Here is a 20,838-nt window from a genome sequence, read left to right on the forward strand (position 1 = left end):
GGACCATTGTTTTTATTGTTTGCTTTTGAGACTATCTCACCATGCTGCTTGCCCAAGCTGGTGTCGAATTCTTAGATTCAAGTGATCTTTTTTTTTTAATATTTATTTATTTTTTTTTTAGTTTTCAGCAGACACAATATCTTTCTTTGTATGTGGTGCTGAGGATCAAACCTGGGCCACACACATGCCAGGCTTGAGCCACATCCCCAGCCCAATTTAAGTTATCTTATCTCATCCTCCCAAGTAGGTGGGACTGCAGGCATATGCCACCAAGCCCAATTACTTTCTATGTTTTGTGATGAAGATCTAAAGTTGTTTTATTATCAAAGCAACATACCACAATTTCTCCAAAGCGCTGGAAAATATTTCGAAGGTCATGATAAGTAGTGGTTTTTTCAAGGTTGCCAATAAAGAGAGTTCTTGTTGCTTTGGGGTGAAATTCATCTATCCTTTCATCCAAGGGGCGAAATTCATTTTCACTTTCTGTTTCTGTAAATGGGATGGGGCAGAGTAAAACACAAAAGGAAATTCTAATGTACATTTATGCATCATGAAAAAAATCTACATTTTAAAACAATCTCTAAAATAATGGGCTTGGATAGTCACACAAACTGAAATACTATAAACACTTTCATAATAGCTACCACTTATTCACTGTGGAGCATAACACAAATACAAAGGCTAAACAAACTTGCTCCAAAACGTTCAGAACAAAGTAAACACTTTAACATAGCAAATGGACTTGAAATTGAATAAAATTTCAATCTGCTAAATGGACTTATAATAAAAGTAATCACTAACAGACTTAAAACTCCAACAAAATTTTTAATTATTTGAGCATTATGTAGCAGGCTCTCAATGTGGAGTATGAATCTACAGTCTGAAATACATATTAAAAATTCAGTTTAAAATAGCCCAGCTCCATTATTTCATTTACTTTTTAATATTTTAAGGATATGTGACATTTAGTATTTGTCATACTAATTAGGACAATAACCTGTCTAAATGTAGAACTTTTAGATATAAGAATAACTATATGAAAACTAAGCTCCCCAATGACAAAGAAGCTAATGTTCCTTGAGGTTTCTATTTTTTATGATCAAAAGCCCTGGCTTAGTTTCTAATTCAATCATAGCCTTTCTCTGAAGCTCCACTTATTAACTTGGTCTAGGACAGGGACATTTAAGGTTTTGTTGATAATTATAGCACAGTACTACATGTTCTCTATTTTTTTAAATGTAAAACAAAGCCACACGCACCCCCCCCCACGGCAAAAAACAATATTTAATCAACTTTACCAAAACAGAGTACTTAGTGCCAGACACCAAACATTATTGATGATGTCAACAATAACATCAATATTAAAAACAAACAAAACCTTTGGGGGGTGGTGCTTCAGAACTGTCAGGTGAATTCAGCCAGAACACATTTAACTTAGGTTGGATGGCCCTAATGATAGCTTAATCTTATCAGTTTCATCAAATAATATGTAATTTAACAGAGTCAGGGGGACCCAAACTGCCTGGGACTCATAATAACTGTCTCCGTATTTCTAGTAATATCCCACAGGGGTCTAGCTATATCTCATTTTCAGCTCAATTCAGTCTCTTGAAACTATCTGATGGAGGGCAGACATTTGAAATGAATTAAGAGAAGAAAACTGAATTGAAGTCAGCTATATCTTGAGATTTATATTCCAAAAGGCAGAATAAGAAAGGCAAAGCATGATTTGCATCCATTAAATTCATTACAGACTCTATTTTCACCAAACAGCTTGGTAATTTGTTAAGACTGAAACTTCGGCAAAGAAAGCTTTTTCTAAATTAATCTACTTAACCTTCAGAACCAGTCGAAGTCTTAAGCTCTATACATTTTCAGGAAAAAAACGATTTTATCTTGCAATTTCATGGTTAGAAGACGCTAAGGCTATGTGTAGGACTAACAAAGTATGACATCAGAAGCCACTAAGGATCTAACTGCAAAGCTAGGTTTCCTGGATTTGGCTCTTTACAAAAGTCCTTGCCCCAAATAATCAATTCAATATATTTGAATACAATACATTTATGACTCACATTATAAAAGCATAATTCCAACCAGTTCTCCAATCTCAGATTCAACTGCTTTCAAATATTAAATATTGTATATATTTAGTAAATATATTTATTTAAATATGTAAACATTTATATGTTTGATTTTAAATATTATGTTATTACACCAGTATTTAATGTGCCATCTGGTAAAAGTTCCTCTGACTTTTCTATGCTTGATCCAACCAAAATTCTTAAAATTTTTACTGGCAGCTAGTTAAACCAAACTATTTCCTGGGTACCAATAATTAGGTAAAAAAAAAAACCTTTCTTTTAAAGTAAAAAATTTAAGCTAGCTCCAATGCTCTGAAGATCACTGTTCATCTCCTAAATGCCCCTGGATTAGATCCTCATTACTTAGAATTATGATTGATCCTAGAAACTTATAAAGATAATATGGCAAACTAAATATTCTTCCTCAAGCATTTTAATCTTCTCCAAATGTGTTCAAGGAGAACTTCTGAGTTACCCTTAGCTCAGTATTATTTTGGGCAGTACTTCTCAAAATTGGGAGAGATAAATATAAAAGCACCCTTTAAAAAGAAATACTCCTCTAAATTCCTGCATTCCATCATAAAATTATGTATATTCATTCTAACAGTTCTGTGTGTTTTAATATGCAAATAGCATTTAATATTCATAGCAGGAAATTATATTTTTTCCTCTTAATTGTCAAATAAAATGAACATCCCAGAGATATTCATGTTTACCCTTCAAGTAGGCTATGAATTCCACTTAAAGTCTTTTTAATGTTCAATTGTCTCAGATTCACAAGATGACTACAGAATTTTAATATTTCTATTAATTATTTTATAAATTTGCCCACAAGTTGCTTTAAATAAGGTGTTCCCACCAATTGTGGTGGTAAGGGCCTAATAATCCCACCAACTTGGGAGGCCAAGGCAGGAGGATCAAAGGTTTGAAGTTAGCCTCAGCAAGACCCTGTCTCAAAATAAAAAACAAATGGGTGTGTGTGTGTGTGTGGCAGTTTAGGTGTTCAGGAGCAGTTAGCTAGGGTGGGGGATGGGGAGAATGTATTCAGGAGCAGTTAGCTAGGGTGAGGTCGAAAACTCCAGTTTGAAACAAATACTGCAAGTTTTTCTGAAACAAGAGAAACACTGACCCAAGCCATGTCAGAGACCTCCTGTCTTACAATAGCTCATACAGGAAGGTTCAACCTAATAAAACATTCCCTTGAAATTCTTAATGTGACCAACTCATAAGTTCAGTTTCTCTGTCACTGTCTTTCCAAGTAACCTACAATAACAGATCCAATTTGTGCTAGGCATAATGGAACTTAAAACTTGTCAAACCAGTCGCTCAAATGATACAAGCACGTAGTTTAGTTTTTAATTCAAGATAATTCTGTTTTCATTCTTACAGAAATAAAAATCTCCGACTCAATTCATTCTTTTGGGAAGGCTGACACAACAAGGGTATAAAACACTACCTTTTGGATTTTGAAAACTCAGCATTTCTCATTACAGCAACAACAACAACAACAAAAAAAAACAATTGTCCTCCCTAATACATTGTTTTTAATTAAGGTAAACAGCAAATACCACCATCCTTCAAAAGAGAAGACACTGGAAGTATGTCAATGAATAAAACCAGAATAGTGTCTACATTCAGGATACTATGATGACTTCTCATAAACTCGAATACAAACAGTATATGTAATTTGCAACTGAAATTCTGCTCCCTTGTCTCTTACCTGGCCCTATCCACGCTGTAACTTCAATCTGCATGCCAAAGAACAGTTTCCCTTTAGATGCAGTCAATGCTTTTTCTTGGTCCTCTTGCTGCCGAAAGAATACCAGACCATACCTCTCTTCAGAAGCTCCATGTATCTGCACTGAGGTCACCTTGCCAAATTTCTTAAATTCATGGAAAAGGCCATCTTTAAGGCTTGTATCTAAATTCCCAAAGAAAAACAAGTTAACTTTTCTAATTACAACTCAATAAGTAAGCTACTACATTTTGGCCAGATTTTTGGTCTAAACTTTTTTAGCATTAAAATATTACTTTATTAGGGGTGGGGGTTGTGGCTCAGCGGTAGAGAGCTCACCTTGCAGGTGTGAGACCCTGGGTTTGATCCTCAGCATCATATAAAAACAAATAAGTGAAATAAAGGTACTGTGTCCAGCTACAACTAAAAAATAAATATGTTTAAAATATATTACTTTATTAAAAAAGTAACTCTAAGTTGGTATTTAAGAGATTACAAGTCTGAAAATAAACTTAATGTTAGAGGGCTGGGGATGTGGCTCAAGCGGTAGCGCGCTCGCCTCGCATATGTGCGGCCCGGGTTGGATCCTCAGCACCACATACCAACAAAGATGTTGTGTCCGCCGAGAACTAAAAAATAAGTATTAAAAAAAAATTCTCTCTCTCTCTCTCCCTCTCCCCTCTCTCACTCTCTCTTTAAAAAAAAATAAATAAATAAACTTAATGTTAGATGATATTATTGAATATCTGTTAGGTAAAATGGTATTTGTTTTCTGGGGAAATGTCAAAAATATCTATCTGTAAATTAATATGAAATGGCACAATGTTGGGAACTTGTCTTTCAAACAATAATAACTCAGCTGTAGTGCACATATCTAGCAGGCTCAAGGCTTGCCATAGATAGATAGATAGATACATAGATAAAAGCTAGATCAGGAAAAGAGGAAGATAAAAGACTTATGAAGCAAATAGGATAAAATGTTGAGCTGATGTTTCGGAACCTGTAGTAAGGTAGAAAAGGATCTCATTTTGCTATTCATTCTACTTTTAGATATGTTCAATATTTTTATAATAAAAAATTTATACCTATATATTAATAAATCAAAGTTTAAAGACTTAAGAAGAAATGCTATACTTTCAGCTTTCCTGGTATCATCTCAATGACAAAATTATGTGGGAAGCATCAAATAACATGTCAAACAACTTTAACACTGATAGAACACTGTGTGGCTGGAGGTACAGCACATTTAGTAGGCGCCCTGGATTCAATCTCCAGCACAAAACAAAACCCAAAAGAATACTTTGAGTGCCTTTTAGAGATGAATCATACTCCATCGGGAGATCTTGTGTTAATTTGCTTCATTATAAAATAAAAGGCAAGCCAATTTTACTCCCTCCTCCATTTCTAAATTACCAAGAAATCTAAATTAAAACTCAACAACTTTTATCTAAAAGGAGAAATAAAAAATAAATTAAAGGGACTGGGGTTGTGTTTCAGTGGTACAGCACTGGCTGAGCATGTGTGAGGCACTGGGTTGGATCCTCAGCATCACATAAAAAAATTAACAAAATAAAATAAAATAAACTGTATCCATCTACAACTAAAGAATAAATTCTTTTAAATAAATAAATAAATTTTTAAAAAATTTAAAACCTCATCAACTTTGCATCTAAGTATCTTTATTCACAAACCTAGTAAGTTCTATAGGTTGCTTTAAACAATAACTTAAGCAATCGTTGAAATGTACTTAACTAAGAAATACATAATTTGATCTTTGTTGGTTTTCCTGTGTACTAACAGTTTAACTTAAAATTTACATACTCAATATGCCTAAAGTAGAAATAACAGTATATTATGGTACACGGTAAAATAAAAACAATCAGGAGCAAGAGAGATTATAAAACAGCCTGTAGGCTTTCCCATTATTCACCACTTTCCTCATTCAAAATTTAATATTTTGATACACACTTCTTATCCTAATGTTATGCCCAAAGTTATTTCACATAACACAGGACTTCAGACCAACATAACAAATAGTATTTCTACAATTTCTTCATACCAAATCTCCCTCAATACCAAAATATTTAATCCAGAAACATATTTATTTAAAAAAATGCTTTCTTATACACCATCTGCCATAAAATGTACATATACATGCATATAATAAGCAAGTAATGAGCCAGGCATGGTGAAGTACACCTGTAATCCCAGCTACTCAGGAGGCTGAGGCAAGAGAATCACAAGTTCAAGTCCGTCATGGGCAACTTAGTGAGACCCTGTCTCAAAAAATAAAAAGGGCTGGGGGTGTGACTCAGAGGTAGAGTGAGCATGGGTTCAATCCACCCAAAAAGGCCACCAAGTAATGTATACATAAATTTATGTACACACATGATGTATATAAATACCATCACCATACAATATATGTACATACACGTACAAGGATATATATATATATATATATATATATATATATATATATATACATACATACACACACACACACACACACACACACACACACACACGGATAACAAATTAGGACTTAAACTATATAGTTACAATAATCACTTAATTTTTCCAGGAGAGGTGGCGCATGCCTGTAATCCCAGCGCTGTCTTGGAGGCTGAGGAAGGAGGATCTCGAGTTCCAAACCAGCCTCAGCAAAAGGGAGGTGCTAAGCAACTCAGTGAAACCCTGTCTCTAAATAAAATACAAAATAGGGCTGGAGATGTGGCTCAGTGGTCAAGTGCCCCTGAGTTCAATCCCTGGTACCTCAGAGGAATGTATAATCATTTAAATTTTTACCTGTAGAGCGTACTGGAAGATTCTGAACCTTGATCCCAAAACTTTTACGGGGTTCATCTTTTTCCAGAGATGAAAGCAACTGGGAAGTGGGTGCTGGGACAGCTGCAGATTGAACTGATCGGGCTGGAGAGTCATCACTTGAACTGCTGCTGGAATCACTGCTGCATGAGGACCAAAAACAATACAATCCCACAAATTTTAGCGGAAAGACAACAGAAAATGAGTAGCATATAAAACTTCTTGAGGTTAACAACAAATGGCAGTGATTATAAGGTCTAAAATTTAAGATTGGGATTTCTAAAGGCTCTACATTTTTCTTATTTGTCATAATCTTCAGAGATTGTAAAGACAGTAAACACAGGGGTGAGAATGTGGAAGCAAAAATTATATTCTTTCATTAATATGCCCCCAAACAGCACCTGCTGCATTCTATGAAAAATCTAAACAATTTTTTCCAAATGAAGTAAGACTGGTAAATCCAATTCACTTAGAATAATAAGAGGAAGAGCAACAATAATAAAACAAAGAACATATGGGTTTGGGATTCAGAGATCTAGATTCAAATCTTGGCTCAGAAAGACAGCAGGTATCCTTGACTAAATCACTTAACCTATTGCTGAGCTTCATTTTCCACATCTGTGAAATGGAAATAATGAGAACACTGCTAATCTCACAGGGTTAGGAATTCAATAAAATCGAGAAGATGGTAAGTGAAGGGTATTAGGAAGGACAAATACCAATGAAGTATGTAATATCCATGTATGAAAATTGTCAAAATGAAACCATACTTTTGTACAATTGGTACATACAAAATGTACACATAGTAATTATACAAAATAATGGGCAATTATACTTTTTTAAATATTATAACCCATCAACATGGGGTTTGGAATATGTCAGGTATTCAATACATTTATGAGCACTGCTCTATTTCTACAGGCTGAGTATCCTTATCTGAATTGCTTGGGACCAGAAGAGCTTTGGATTTCAGATTTCAGAATATTGCATAAACATGAGACACCCTGGGATTAGGACTCAAATCTAAACATGAAATTGTTTATGTCTCCTAAATACCCTATATACACAGCCTGAAGGTAACTTTATATAATATTTTAAATAATTTTGTGCATGAAACAAAGTTTCATGGCATGGAATGTTGTACTTGTAGTGTCATGTCAACACTGAAAAGTTTCAGATTTTGGAACACTTCCAATTTTGGCTTTCAAATTAGGAATGCTCAGCCTATGTGCTACCCCAGTGATAAATTAATTTAATATCCAAAATAATTTTCCAGGTAGTTTGAAACTTTAAAATTTCTGAAGGACTAATAAAGAAATATAATGTAAGTAGATCTGTTAGTTTAGGCTTTGTTCCCTGTGGGTAAAGTGAGAAGTGAGTGTTTCATAATGAAACCAAATTTATTACTCTCCTCAGTTTAATAAAATGAAGATATATATATATATATATATATATATATATATCCACAGAATAAAAGTTAATTTTAAGTTTATTATAATTAAGTTTATTATACCTAAGAAGTATGAGACACAAAATTCTCTTTCTAGTACTGTATGTACAAGACTGCTGCAGTTTTAAGCTCTTTTATGGCATTCTCAAACATACTACTCAAAAGCTATCTGCAGATACTGTCTTCGTGAAATTTTGCTTCATACTTTCCTCAAGCACAATAGCTACAGGAAATGACCCATAGTAGTTTCTATCATTTGCACTAAGACTACAAATCTCATAGCCAGGACAATGACTCATCCATCTACCCAAATGAGTCCAAGCCTAGCTTGAGGGGGAAAAAAATTATTTTCCAAAAATAATGAAATATACTGTGTTTTCTTATAGAAAACCAAATATATTTCTTGAAAACTAAGAATTTACACAGCAGTTTTATTTAGTTCTCACATGCTAAGGCAGAAGATGAAAACATCATAAGGTTATTATCAGAACTTTTACTTACTGCAATTCAAAACGTAGGAAAATAAAGTAATGTCAGTAAGAGCCAAATGGAGGGAGCTAGGCTACAAAGAGAACAAAACAGAAGAGACCAAGCCTCAAGATCCTGGCTAGGGGTGTAGCTCAGTTACAAAGTGCATGTTTTGAATGCACCAGGACTTGGTTTCAATTCCAAGCAACCCCACCCACAAAAAAGCACTTCAAAATAGAACCATGTCACTGACAGGCCTCCTAAAAATGTCTTGGCTTTAGTTATAAAAATAAAAATAAACAACACAACAACAACAACAATAATAATCATTATTATTATTATTATTATTGGTCATGAAGCAAAAGCTGTGTTACTAGTTCCAAGTAAACAGTATCCTAAATAGGATACCATATTATCACTGAAATTCAAGTTAACAAAATAATCTTATTCTCAGCACAGAAGGAAAAAAATGTTTGTTGTTACCAAATACAAATACTCAAACCAATACATTCACAAGGCCATCAGATGACTAAGTATAAAATGTTATATGATTTATCAACTTAATAAATTACAATGAATCAAAGTAACCATTAAGGGAAAGATTTTAATTATAATACCACCAATGTTATATATGCCTAAATTTCTTACAACAATGGGTAAAGAGGTAAATAAATATAGCTGAGAGAAGAAATTCAGTCCACTGAAATAATTAATGAGGCAACAAGAACGTTCTAAGTCTGTATTATAAAAATGAAAAGAAAGATGACTGAAGAATGGTAATTATAGTCTAAAATAAAATAACCCTGACAGGTGCAGTGGCACACACCTATAACCCCAGTAACTCAAGAGACTGAGGCAGGTGAATCATAAGTTTGAGGCCAAACTCACAGCAACTTCACAAGACCTTCAGTAACTTAAAAGAAATGGGGATGTAGCTCACTGATAAAGGGCTCCTTGGTTCAACCCCCAGTACCAAAAAATAAAGTAACAATAAATACAAAAAAATAGTGACAGAAATTAGATTTGTTATAAATGTCACCACATTCTTTTCTGGTAATCCCCTGTTACTATACCAATTCTGAAACCAGATGTAAAATTTAACTGTCTGAATCATCTATATTCAAAGTAATAACTAGAAAAGGGAACAGGTTTTAAAATAATATGATATTATTTTCAAAGTAATAACTAGAAAATGGAACAGGTTTTAAAATAAATTATGAAATTATAAAATGCAAGTTCACATTTTGAAAAGTCAACCTAAACTGCAATGTATATATTTCCAGTACAGTGTATTAAATATACTAAGGACTTAAAGATCCTGAGTAAAAGTGAGCTCACAAATTTAGATACACAAATGCTTTTCAGTCCTACTAAGCTGACAACCCAGAGGACATCAATTTTAATTTAAAAGTTTCACAATTTGGGGGCTAGGGATATAGCTCAGCTGGTAGATGCTGGCTTCCCATGCACAAGGCCATGCACAAGGCCCAGGTTCAATCCGCAGCACTACCAAAAAGAAAAAATGTTTCACAATTTTGTTAAAAGTAAAATCACAACCATTCATCAAAACACAGGATACATAGTACTTAATTGCCAAAAATAGTCCAAATTAAAGAAGTAGTATTAACGGTGTATTCACCAATAATTTTAGGAAAGTAGACTTTAAATTTACCTGGCACATTGATTATTGTATTTTCAACATCAATTAAATTATTTATTTAATTTAATTACTATTCCTTGCTATTTCTAAATAGTAAGGAATTTAAAAGAGACACAATTTAAAAGAAATCTACATCCGGAGTGATGGCAAATGCCTATGGTCTAGGCTGAGGCAGGAAGATCATTTGCAACCAACTTGAGCAACAGAACAAGATGTGGTGTTTAAAAAAAGACAAGGGGAGCAAAAGCAGTAATTTATTTTTCCTAAGGACAATTTTTAAAGAACAATGAAGGCTCAGTTATTTCTCGTGTTTTTTTTTTTTTTTTTAGTTGTAGATGGACACCTTTACTTACTTACATACTTAATATATATATATATATTTTTTAAAGAGAGAGTGAGAGGGGGGGGAGAGAGAGAGAGAGAGAGAGAGAATTTTTAATATTTATTTTTTAGTTCTCGGCGGACACAACATCTTTGTTGGTATGTGGTGCTGAGGATCGAACCTGGGCCGCACGCATGAGCCACATCCCCAGCCCCTTACTGTATATATGTATGCATGTATTTAATTTCAGGGGGGTGCAGCAGATTGAACTCAGGGCACTCCACCACTGAGCCACATCCCCAACCCTATTGTACATTTTACTTAAAGACAGGGTCTCACTGAGTTGCTTAGAGTCTCACTTTTGCTGAGGCTGGCTTTGAACTCACGATCCCCTTGCTTCAGTCACCAGGCCTGGCTATTTACTTTCATGTGGTACTGAGAACTAAACTCAGTACCTCACACATGCTAGGCAAGCACTCTAAGCTACAACTGCAGCCCCTATTTCTCATATAATTTATATGTAAGATTATTATTAAGACAACTGAAAAGCAGGTATGATCAAAATTTCCATAATGAAGAAACATAAGAAAAACAAACTGGATACATAATAATCCTTGATAAATCAATTCAATATAGGAGTCTCGTAAACCAAATCAGGACGTCAGTCAACTATTCCTTTTCCTACAGTCATTTTATTCAAGAACTACATGAGCATCTGACTCTTCCCACTGAAAATGTCAATACACTGGCTATAGCATTTGTAAGATGATTCAGGACTATATTTGTTCATACACAAGTGACGTCCAATAACTGACTTCTATATATCGTGTCCTTATATTATGTGTAAACATTTGATTGAGGTAAATAATGAATCTATGTCTTTAAAAAAAAAAAGTTGGAAGATTAAAAGGCATTTAACCAAATAGAGAAACAAAAATTTAAAATAAAGACTTTTCAAAAAGGAACAGTTAATTTAAAACTTTACAAATTAAAACAGAAAGATCATTTGTTAAATGCAGATATGATCCTAAGCGACAATTTTCCAATTAGACAATGATTTTTCTCTCCAAAGTCAATACATAAACTTACATCAAAAGGAAAAATATGCAAAATATGGATTTTCCATTAGGCCTGGGTAATACAAAATGTACCCTCTGGTCCTTGGTGTTTTCCTCAGATGTGGGAGTGGGAGGGGTGTCATTTGATTTGCTGATTGGAAAGCATCACTACACAGGTTATATATCCCTCTATACACCCTCCTTTAAAAAAAATCCAAACTGTATCTTTCTACTGCAATTTTCTTTCTTTTTTTTTTTTTTTGGGGGGGGGGTGGTACTGGGGATTGAACTCAGGGGCAATCAACCACTGAGCCAAATCCCCAGCCATTTTTGTATTTTATTTAGAGACAGGGTCTCACTGAGCTGCTTAGTGCCTCACAGTTGCTGAGGCTGGCTTTGAACTATCAACTCTCCTGTCTCAGCCTCCCAAGCTGCTGGGATTACAGGTGTGCACCACTACGCGAGGGACTACTGCAGCAATTCTTTAAATGTAGTAGTCTGGGGACTCCTGTGGACCCTAAAGATCCTTCAGAGGGTCTATGAGTTCTTTCCAATTTTAACTACACATTTGTGTAAGGCCAGATTATTCTCATATACTCCACCCCCCAAAAAAAATCACAGTATGAATCAAATTACATATGAGAATCTTATTAAATCAGACATAAAGAGCTATTTGCAAGAAGATGAAACAATGACACTCTTCTCAGTGTTTTTGATTTATAAAATATTTGGGGCTGTGGGCTGGGGATATAGCTCAGTTGGTAGAGTGTTTGCCTTGCATGCACAAGGCCTTGGTTCAATCCCCAGCACCACAAAAAAAAAAAAAAAAAAAAAGAAAAAAGAAAATTTGAGGCTGAAAGTGTAGATCAGGGTAGAGCACTTGTGTAACTGTACAGCCCAGGATCTGATCCCCAACACTCAAAAAAAAAAAAAAAAAAAAACCCACCTCAGTTGGGATTGCCATAGCTCAGTGCTTAGTATGCTTTATAAAGCCCTGGGGGTTCAATAACAGAACCCCTTGCCAAAAGGTTAAAGGAATTAATACAGAAAACTTTTTAAATTTAGTTTTAATTTCAATGATAAATGTCAACCAATACTACCCACAATAAATAAAAGCTCAACAATTCAAGGATGCAAAAAGGTTCTGAGCCTAGAAAGTTAAAATAAAAAAAAGTATTAGTTTAGTAGTTAGTTTGTTATGATCCCACTATTACTTCTAAAATGTAATATGAATGAAGCTTCTACATTGTTAAGTCAGAAAAACAGGAAGGAGGGGCTGGGGATGTGGCTCAAGCGGTATTAAGCTCGCCTGGCATGCGTGCGGCCCAGGTTCGATCCTCAGCACCACATACCAACAAAGATGTGTCCGCCGAGAACTAAAAAATAAATATTAAAATTCATTCATTTTCTCTCTCTCTCTCTCGCTCTCTCTCTCTCTCTGAAAAAAAAAAAGAAAGAAAAACAGGAAGGAAATATTGAACTGGGTGTACTAGAAAAGTTCCTCATTTTACCTCTTTAAATTTCAATTTTTCTAGTGGGTTGTCATAACTTAAGATCTTTAAAGTCCCCCACTTAGTTCTAGGGTCCTATTTCTCTCTTTTCCTCACTTCAGAGCTGAAGATCAAACCCAGAGTCCCTGCACAGGCTAGGCAAGCACCCCACCAACTGAGCCACACCCCCAAGTGCTAGGTTCCTTTTACTGTCCTTTCTACCCTCGATTTTCCCATCTCTGATAACTCTCAGATACGTGTAGGGTAAAGTTCACATTCCTCAACAAGGTAGAGAGGACCCATTATAGCGTGACACCCAAATATTTTCTAGTCACTCCCTCTCAAGCATATCAACTCCACCTCACTAATGATCAGTCCACACCAAGTATTATACCAGTTTCTAGTGAAGGACACTTTATTTCTTATTAGATTTGAGTACTTGGTTAAATTATTTTGTCTCTAATCCTTTATATCTTTATGTGTGAATGGTGACAATTCCTACTACTTTTGGGAGTTGCTGTGAGGCTATAATCAGCTAATGATTATAAACTGTTCAGCACTTGACAAAGTGTATAGCAAAGCATAGAAGTGTCCTTGTTATACCCACTCCTGAAGACACCTTCCATTCCCTTCTTGCCTGCCTTTGAGAATTGGCTCAAATCTCCTGCTCTACAGCTGCTCCTGGCACCCCAATCCCATCCCCAGCCCATCAAATTTAACAGTTTTTTAGTTTTATATTCCTAAAATGCTTTAACTGCAACATCTGTACATCTATCTTAAATCCCTGCACTCTGAATTTTAACAACCCATTTCCCAGCCTTCTTCAAAGTCCAATACTAGATTGATCTTTGTAAATGCAGAGCCCAATAAAGTGCTAGATATGAAACAGCTAGTCCCCGAAGAAATAATCAATATGAATTGTGCAAATGATTGAGATTAGTGCCTGGCAAATACACTAAATTCAATAAAAAGGTGTTAATATCTAAGAGTGAAATAAAAGTTTCTGATAAAATACTGTGCTTGGTTTGCAAACTGTGAAGTTTTTCTTTTTTAAAACTTTTTTTTAGTTATAAATGAACACAATACCTTTATTTACTTATTTACATTTTTTTAATGTGCTGAGAATCAAACCCAGTGCCTTACACATGCTAGGCAAGTGCTCTACCACTGAGCCACAACGCCAGTCCCAGTTTTTCTTTCTTGATTTTTTCACTAATTAGTCAAGAAAAATAATAGCTGTTGTAACTAAGATCCCAGGACTTTTACTTTTATTTACTTATTTATTTTTGGCAGTGCCGAGGATTGAACCCAGGGCCTCACAAATATTGGGTAAGTGCTCTACAACTGAGCTATATACCCCAGTTCAGTCCTAGGACTTTAAGTGGCACATATTCATAACCTGATTGAAAAAAAAAATCACTGATATTTATAAAACCAAATTCAAGCTAGGCCAGAAGCAGTGGCACACACCTGTAATTTCAGCAGGTGGGGAGAATGAGATAGGAGGATTGCAAGTTCAAAGCCAGCCTGAGCAAAAAGTGAGGTGCTAAGCAACTCAGTGAGAACCTCTCTCTAAATAAAATATAAAACAGAGCTGGGGATGTGGCTCAGTGGTCAAATGCCCTGAGATAAGCATCCCCCGCCACCCTCCCCCAAGTTTGAGATCAGTCAGGGCAACTCTGTGAAATCTGTCTTGAAATACTATTTAAGCCAGGCATGGTAGTGCATGCCTGTAATCCCAGCAGTTTAGGAGGCTGAGGCAGGAGGATCCTGAGTTCAAAAGCAGCCTCAGCATCTTAATGAGGCCCTAAGCAACTCAGTAAGACCCTGTCTCTAAATAAAATATGAAAAAGAGATGGGGACGGCTGGGGTTGTGGCTCAGTAGCAGAGCACCTGCCTCGCAGGTGTGAGGTGCTGGGTTCGATCCTCAGCACCACATAAAAACAAATAAACAGGGCTGGGGATGTGGCTCAAGCGGTAGCGCGCTCGCCTGGTATGCGTGCGGCCCGGGTTCGATCCTCAGCACCACATACCAACAAAGATGTTGTGTCTGCCGAGAACTAAAAAATAAATATTAAAAATTCTCTCTCTCTCTCTCTCTCTCTCTCTCTCCTCTCTCTCTCTCTCTTTAAAAAAAAAAAAAAACAAATAAACAAAATAACGGTATTGTGTCCGTCTACAACTAAAAAAGGAGGAGGGGGGATATGGTTTAGTGGTTAAGTGCCTGGGTTCAACCCCTGGTTTAAGAAAGAAAAGAAAGAGAAGAAAAGGAAAGAAAAAAATACAAGTAGAACAGCATATGCAAAAGGTCCTGGATTTGATCCCCTACACACACATCCCAAAATTAATCAATTTAAAAAATATATATGGGCTATGAATATCTAACAAAGACCAGAGTCCTTGGATAGCTAATCTACCTCATTCACAAAACCCACACAGGACATCCTATGACATTTACAGCCATCTAATAGGTAGAGCTCAGGGATAGTGCCAACTATCCTGCAGTACACAGGACAGTCCCCAGAAGAATTCTCTAGTCTCAAATTTAAACAGCGCCATGGTTGAGAAAAAATGGTCAACATTATTTGTTAGACTGCTTTCTCTTCTGAAAAATCTAACCATCTAATTTCATACAGCAATCCAAACTAAGGCTCCTTAAAGTGACTATTTTTCCTTATTTTCCTTAGTGTGTATAATTTCATAAAAATCTTTGAATAACTCACAAACAAAGGAAGAGGAAAAAGATTTCAACTTCTGAAATTTGGCTACTCAAAGAGAATCTATGACCCAACACTCTGGCATCTCGTGATTTTAAAAGACAATGGAAATATCTTTTTACAATGTGTGCTTTCCCATATCAATACCAAGGTCAAAGAACTTTGCAGACAAACTATTCTATAATTTTTAAACAGATAATGAGTGAAATATACAGTATGGCTACCCATACTCACAGTAAAGTTTATACCAATGCAAACTATCCTGTATTAAAATGGTTCCTCTCTTTACTTAAGGATTTAAGGTTGAAGTAATTAAATTTAGGTAAATGATTTAAGATAAGCATCACAATTGGATTTTTTTCCTTGCAAAAGTACATTGTTCAGAACAAATTAGTACATTTTCTGTTCTACCTAAGTTACTGGAGCAAATTGCTTTTAATTTTGAAACTTTTTTTTTTAAAGAGAGAATGAGAGACAGAGAGAGACAGAGAGAGACAGAGAGAGAGAGAGAGAGAGAGAGAATTTTTTAATCTTTATTTTTTTTTTAGTTTTCGGCGGGCACAACATCTTTGTTTGTATGTGGTGCTGAGAATCGAACCCGGGCCACACGCATGCCAGGCGAGCGCGCTACCACTTGAGCCACATCCCCAGCCCCAATTTTGAAACATTTTTAATTTGCCTTTTACAATAATGGTACAAGCCAAGGAAGAGTGGCACACACCTGTCATCCCAGATACTAGAGAGGCTGAAGCAGAATGATCACAAGTTCAAGGCCACCCAGAGCAAATTGGCGAAACCTTGACTCAAAGTTTAAAAAAATTAAATGTAGTTCAGTGGTAAATCACCCTGGTGTGGTTGAATCCCCAGCACTACAAGGAAAAAAAGAGATAAAATACAACTCAGCAATACAAAAATTATCTTGATTCAAAAATTGGCAAAGAAGGCCGGGTGCAGTGGCGCCTATAATCCCAGCAACTCTAGAGGCGGAGGCAAGAGGATCATGAGTTCAAAGCCAACCACAGCATTTATCAAGGCACTGAACAACTCAGTGAGACCCTGTTTCTGATAAAATACAAAATAGGGCTAGGTATGTGGCTCAGTGGTTGAGTGCCCCTGAGTTCAATCCCTGGTCCCCTCCCACTAAAATGGCAAAGGACTCAGACATTTCTCTGAAGATATAAATATAACACTAATAATCCCATGAAAACATGCTTAATTAACGTCACTAATCATTACAAAGATGCAAATAAGATATCACCTTGAATACGATGGCTATTATTAAAATCAAACAAGCAAACAGAAAATAACAAGTGTTGGCAAGAATATTTAAGAACAAGAACCCTTTTGTATCACTGATGGACAGGAAAAATGGTGCAGCCACTATATAAAACAGTATTGTAGTCCCTGCCCCCGTACCCGCAAAATTGAAGCACAGAATTTATACATAACCCAGCAACTTCACTTGATTATATACCCAAAAGAGCTAAAAACAGAGACTTAAATAGATACATGTATACCCACATTCATAGCATGCTCTTTAATTAAAAGGTAGAAGCAACTCAGGTGTCTATCAACAAAGTAACAAAACACAGTAGATATTTAAAATGGGATATAATAAATATACCCTTAAGAGGAAAGAAAATTCTGCCACATGCTGTGTTTGAATTTCAGATATTATGTTAAATGAAATAAACCTGACACAAAAAGGCAAATACAGGGGCTGCAATTGTGGCTCAATGGTAGAGTGCTCCCCTAGCATGCACGAGGCTCTGGGTTCAATTCTCAGCATCACATAAATGTAAAATAAAGATATTGTGTCCACCTAAAACTTAAAAAAAATATTTAAAAAAAAAGGCAAATACATAATTCTCTATGAGGTACAAAAAAGTATTAAATTCATAGAGATGAGACAGAAAGCACAATGGTGGTCACCAGGGGCTGGGAAAGTGTAAATTATTATTTAATGGCTACAGAATTTCAATTTGGGAAGGAAGGGGTCTACCGATTTAAAAAAGAAAAGAAAAAGAGTTCAGGAGATGAAAAAGTTCTGAACACAATGGTGTTGATGGCTGCACATAATGCAAATGTATTAATTGCCAGAGAACTGGTTACTTTAAAATGGTTAAAATGAGCCAGACATGGAGGTAAATGCCTATAATCCCAGTGACTTGGGAGGCTGAGGCAAGAAGACCACAAATTTAAGGCCAGATTTTTCATTTTAGAGAGACCCTGTCTTAAAATGAAAAATAAAGAGGGCTGGGGAGCCAGTTGTGATGGAGCACACCTGTAATCCCAGCATCTTGAGAGGCCAAAGCAAGATGATGGCAAGTTCAAAGCCAGCCTCAGCAAAATTGAGGCACTAAGCAATTCAGTGAGACCATGCCTCTAAATAAAATACACACACAAAAAAGGGCTGGGGATGTGGTTCAGTGGTTAAGTGCCCTTGAGTTCAATTCATTTCCCACAAAAAAAAACCACTAAAGTTGAAATGATAAATTTTATGTTATTTTGCCACCCTACAAATGCCTCCATGCACACAGACAACTTAAAAAACAAAATGGGGATGGTTCTGTTTTTAGAAAAAGATGAGAGGCCAATCCAGTATTTATAACAGTGTACTTGCGCTTTTTGTCCACTGAGTTTCTGCTGAATCAAGGGATCTCACAACCATTATTCTCAGGTAAATTTCCTCAGAAATGTCACAGATACAAGTCAGTTCTAACTGGTGATTGTGCAACTGATTACAAAGGAATTGGAAAGCACACTAGGACTCTAGCGTATAAAAGATCAAAAAATTAATGAAGTGTTTTTTCTACACTCTTTAAAAAAATAAACATTTTTTTAAAGTACAAAATGAATTATAATGGAATCAATATTTCAATTTCAACTCTGCTTAGTCTACTAGATTTTTTTCTGTAATCAGAAACTACAACTATTTCTAAGGAAAAAAAAAATCTGATAAAACAAATAGCAGACGGAAAACTGACAAAAGGGCAAACACTGTCTTTTATTAAGACAAAGCCACGGGCAGAAAGAACACCATAATCCACAGCAACTCTCACTGCAATCAGCTTCTACTGCTGATATAACACATAGTAGCGATTTATTTCCCAAGGATTTTTAGTAGAAAATCTAGACCTAAAGAACAGCTTTTCTGGGCTGCAGCTATGACTCAGTGGTAGAAAAATTAGCATGTGTGAGAAAAGATCACTTTTCTTGAATTCTCCTAGTTTCCAAGTAGACTTCGCCTCTGAGCACTGGTGTTTATCAAACACACCTAAACCTTAGACAGGTACTGGGGCTCCATTTTCTAAGTAGGCAAGATTAAGACTTAAAAAGACAAAGTGCGGGGCTGGGGATGTGGCTCAAGCGGTAGCGCGATCGCCTGGCGTGCGTGCGGCCCGGGTTCGATCCTCAGCACCACATACAAACAAAGATGTTGTGTCTGCCGATAACTGAAAAATAAATATTAAAAAAAATTCTCTCTCCCTCTCTCTTTAAAAAAAAAAAAAAAAAGACAAAGTGGGAGGACTGGGGATATAGCTTGGTACAGTGCTTGCCTTGCATGAACAAAGCCCTGGGTTCCCCAGTACCACGAGGGGCGGGGATAGTTAACAATCAAACACAATAATTAAAATAACTGATTTTATTTCCCTTCCAATTACCAATAATTTACATAAATGAGGAAAAAAAGAAAATCAATAAAAACTTTTTTTAAAGCGTGCCTTGTTTTCAGCAGAAAATGTTGTTTAAAACTGAGCTTGCTCAAAAATGTCTAAGTACAAGTCATTCTTCAAAATGCAATTACAGACTGGGCCCCATGGCGCACGCCTGTAATCCCCTGTAATCCCAGTGGCTCAGGAGGCTAAAGTAGGAGGATTCAGAATTCAAAGTCAGCCTCAGCTAAAGTGAGGTGCTAAGCAACTCAGTGAGACCTTGTCTCTAAATAACATACAAAATAGGGCTGGGGTGTGACTCAGTGGTCGAGTGCCTCTGAGTTCAATCCCCAGTACCCCCATGCCAAAAAAAAAAATTGCAATTATAGTTGTACTTAATATTTTTTTAAACTCATGACTATCTTTGAGTAGAGTCAAATAAAAGAAATATGGGTAGTTTATAAGATAATTGCTGGATAATGAAAGCTCATCCCAAATAAATGAAGGATATTACTCAGTTTTATAAAGGAACGGAAAAAAATATTTTTTGAATTAGGGACTGAAACCAGAAGTCCTCTACCACTGAGCTACATCCCCAGCCCTTTTTATGTTATTCTGAGACAGGTTCTTGGTACATTGCTCAGACCGGCCTCAAACTTGCAATCCTCCTGCCTGTGTCTCCTGAGTTACTTGGATTATGGGTGGTAACCACACATGGATACAAATGAATGAAACTCTGATATACTTGACAAGACAGACTTAGCTTTAAAACATATTAAGTGAAATAAGCCAGACACAAAAGGACAAACGTCCCACATATATGGGTGCCTAGGGTAGTTAAAAATTAGGAGACAGAAAGTAAACTAGTGGTTCCTATACGCTAAAAGAAGGAAGCGAGAGGAGTTATTGTTTAATAATGCAAAAGTTCTGAGGCCTGGGGCTGTAGGTCAGTGGCGGAGCACTCGCCTAGCACCTTTGAGGCACTGGGTTTGATCCTTAGACCACAAAGAAATAAACAAATAAAATAAAGGCATTCTGTCCATCTACAACTTTTAAAAAAAAGTTCTGAAAATGTGTTGACACATGACACATGCCTGTAATCCCAGAGATGCAGGAGACTGAGGCAGGGGAATCACAAGTTGGAGGCCAGCCTGAGCAATTTAGCAAGACCCTGTCTCAAAATTTTAAAAATTAAAGTCTGGGAACATAGCTCAGTGGCAGAGCACTTTTGGGTTTGATCCCCAGTACTACACGCTACCACCACCAAAAAAAAAAAAAGTTCTGGAGATGGATAGTGGTGGCTACACGATATGAACACAATTGCACAGATTTATACACTTTAAAATGGTTTAAATGGTAAACTTAATGCTTTGTCTAC

The 20,838-nt window shown here is 36.0% G+C and overlaps 1 protein-coding gene across 2 annotated transcripts in view; it reads right to left on the reverse strand.

Annotated features, from left to right (window-relative positions):
* Positions 1-20,838, reverse strand: part of SPEN (spen family transcriptional repressor) — an 84,145-nt gene that overhangs the window by 21,083 nt on the left and 42,224 nt on the right. For both annotated transcript variants that reach the window (XM_081308087.1, XM_081308086.1), the window contains 3 exons: positions 6,622-6,782; positions 3,802-4,002; positions 338-489 (listed from right to left, as the gene is read on the reverse strand). In XM_081308087.1, the coding sequence (XP_081164213.1) occupies positions 338-489; positions 3,802-4,002; positions 6,622-6,782 (514 nt within the window). The remainder of the gene's footprint in view (positions 1-337; positions 490-3,801; positions 4,003-6,621; positions 6,783-20,838) is intronic.

The sequence above is a fragment of the Spermophilus citellus genome, assembly GCF_964194105.1.
Source record: "Spermophilus citellus genome assembly, chromosome: 9".
Classification (NCBI taxonomy): Eukaryota; Metazoa; Chordata; class Mammalia; order Rodentia; family Sciuridae; genus Spermophilus; species Spermophilus citellus.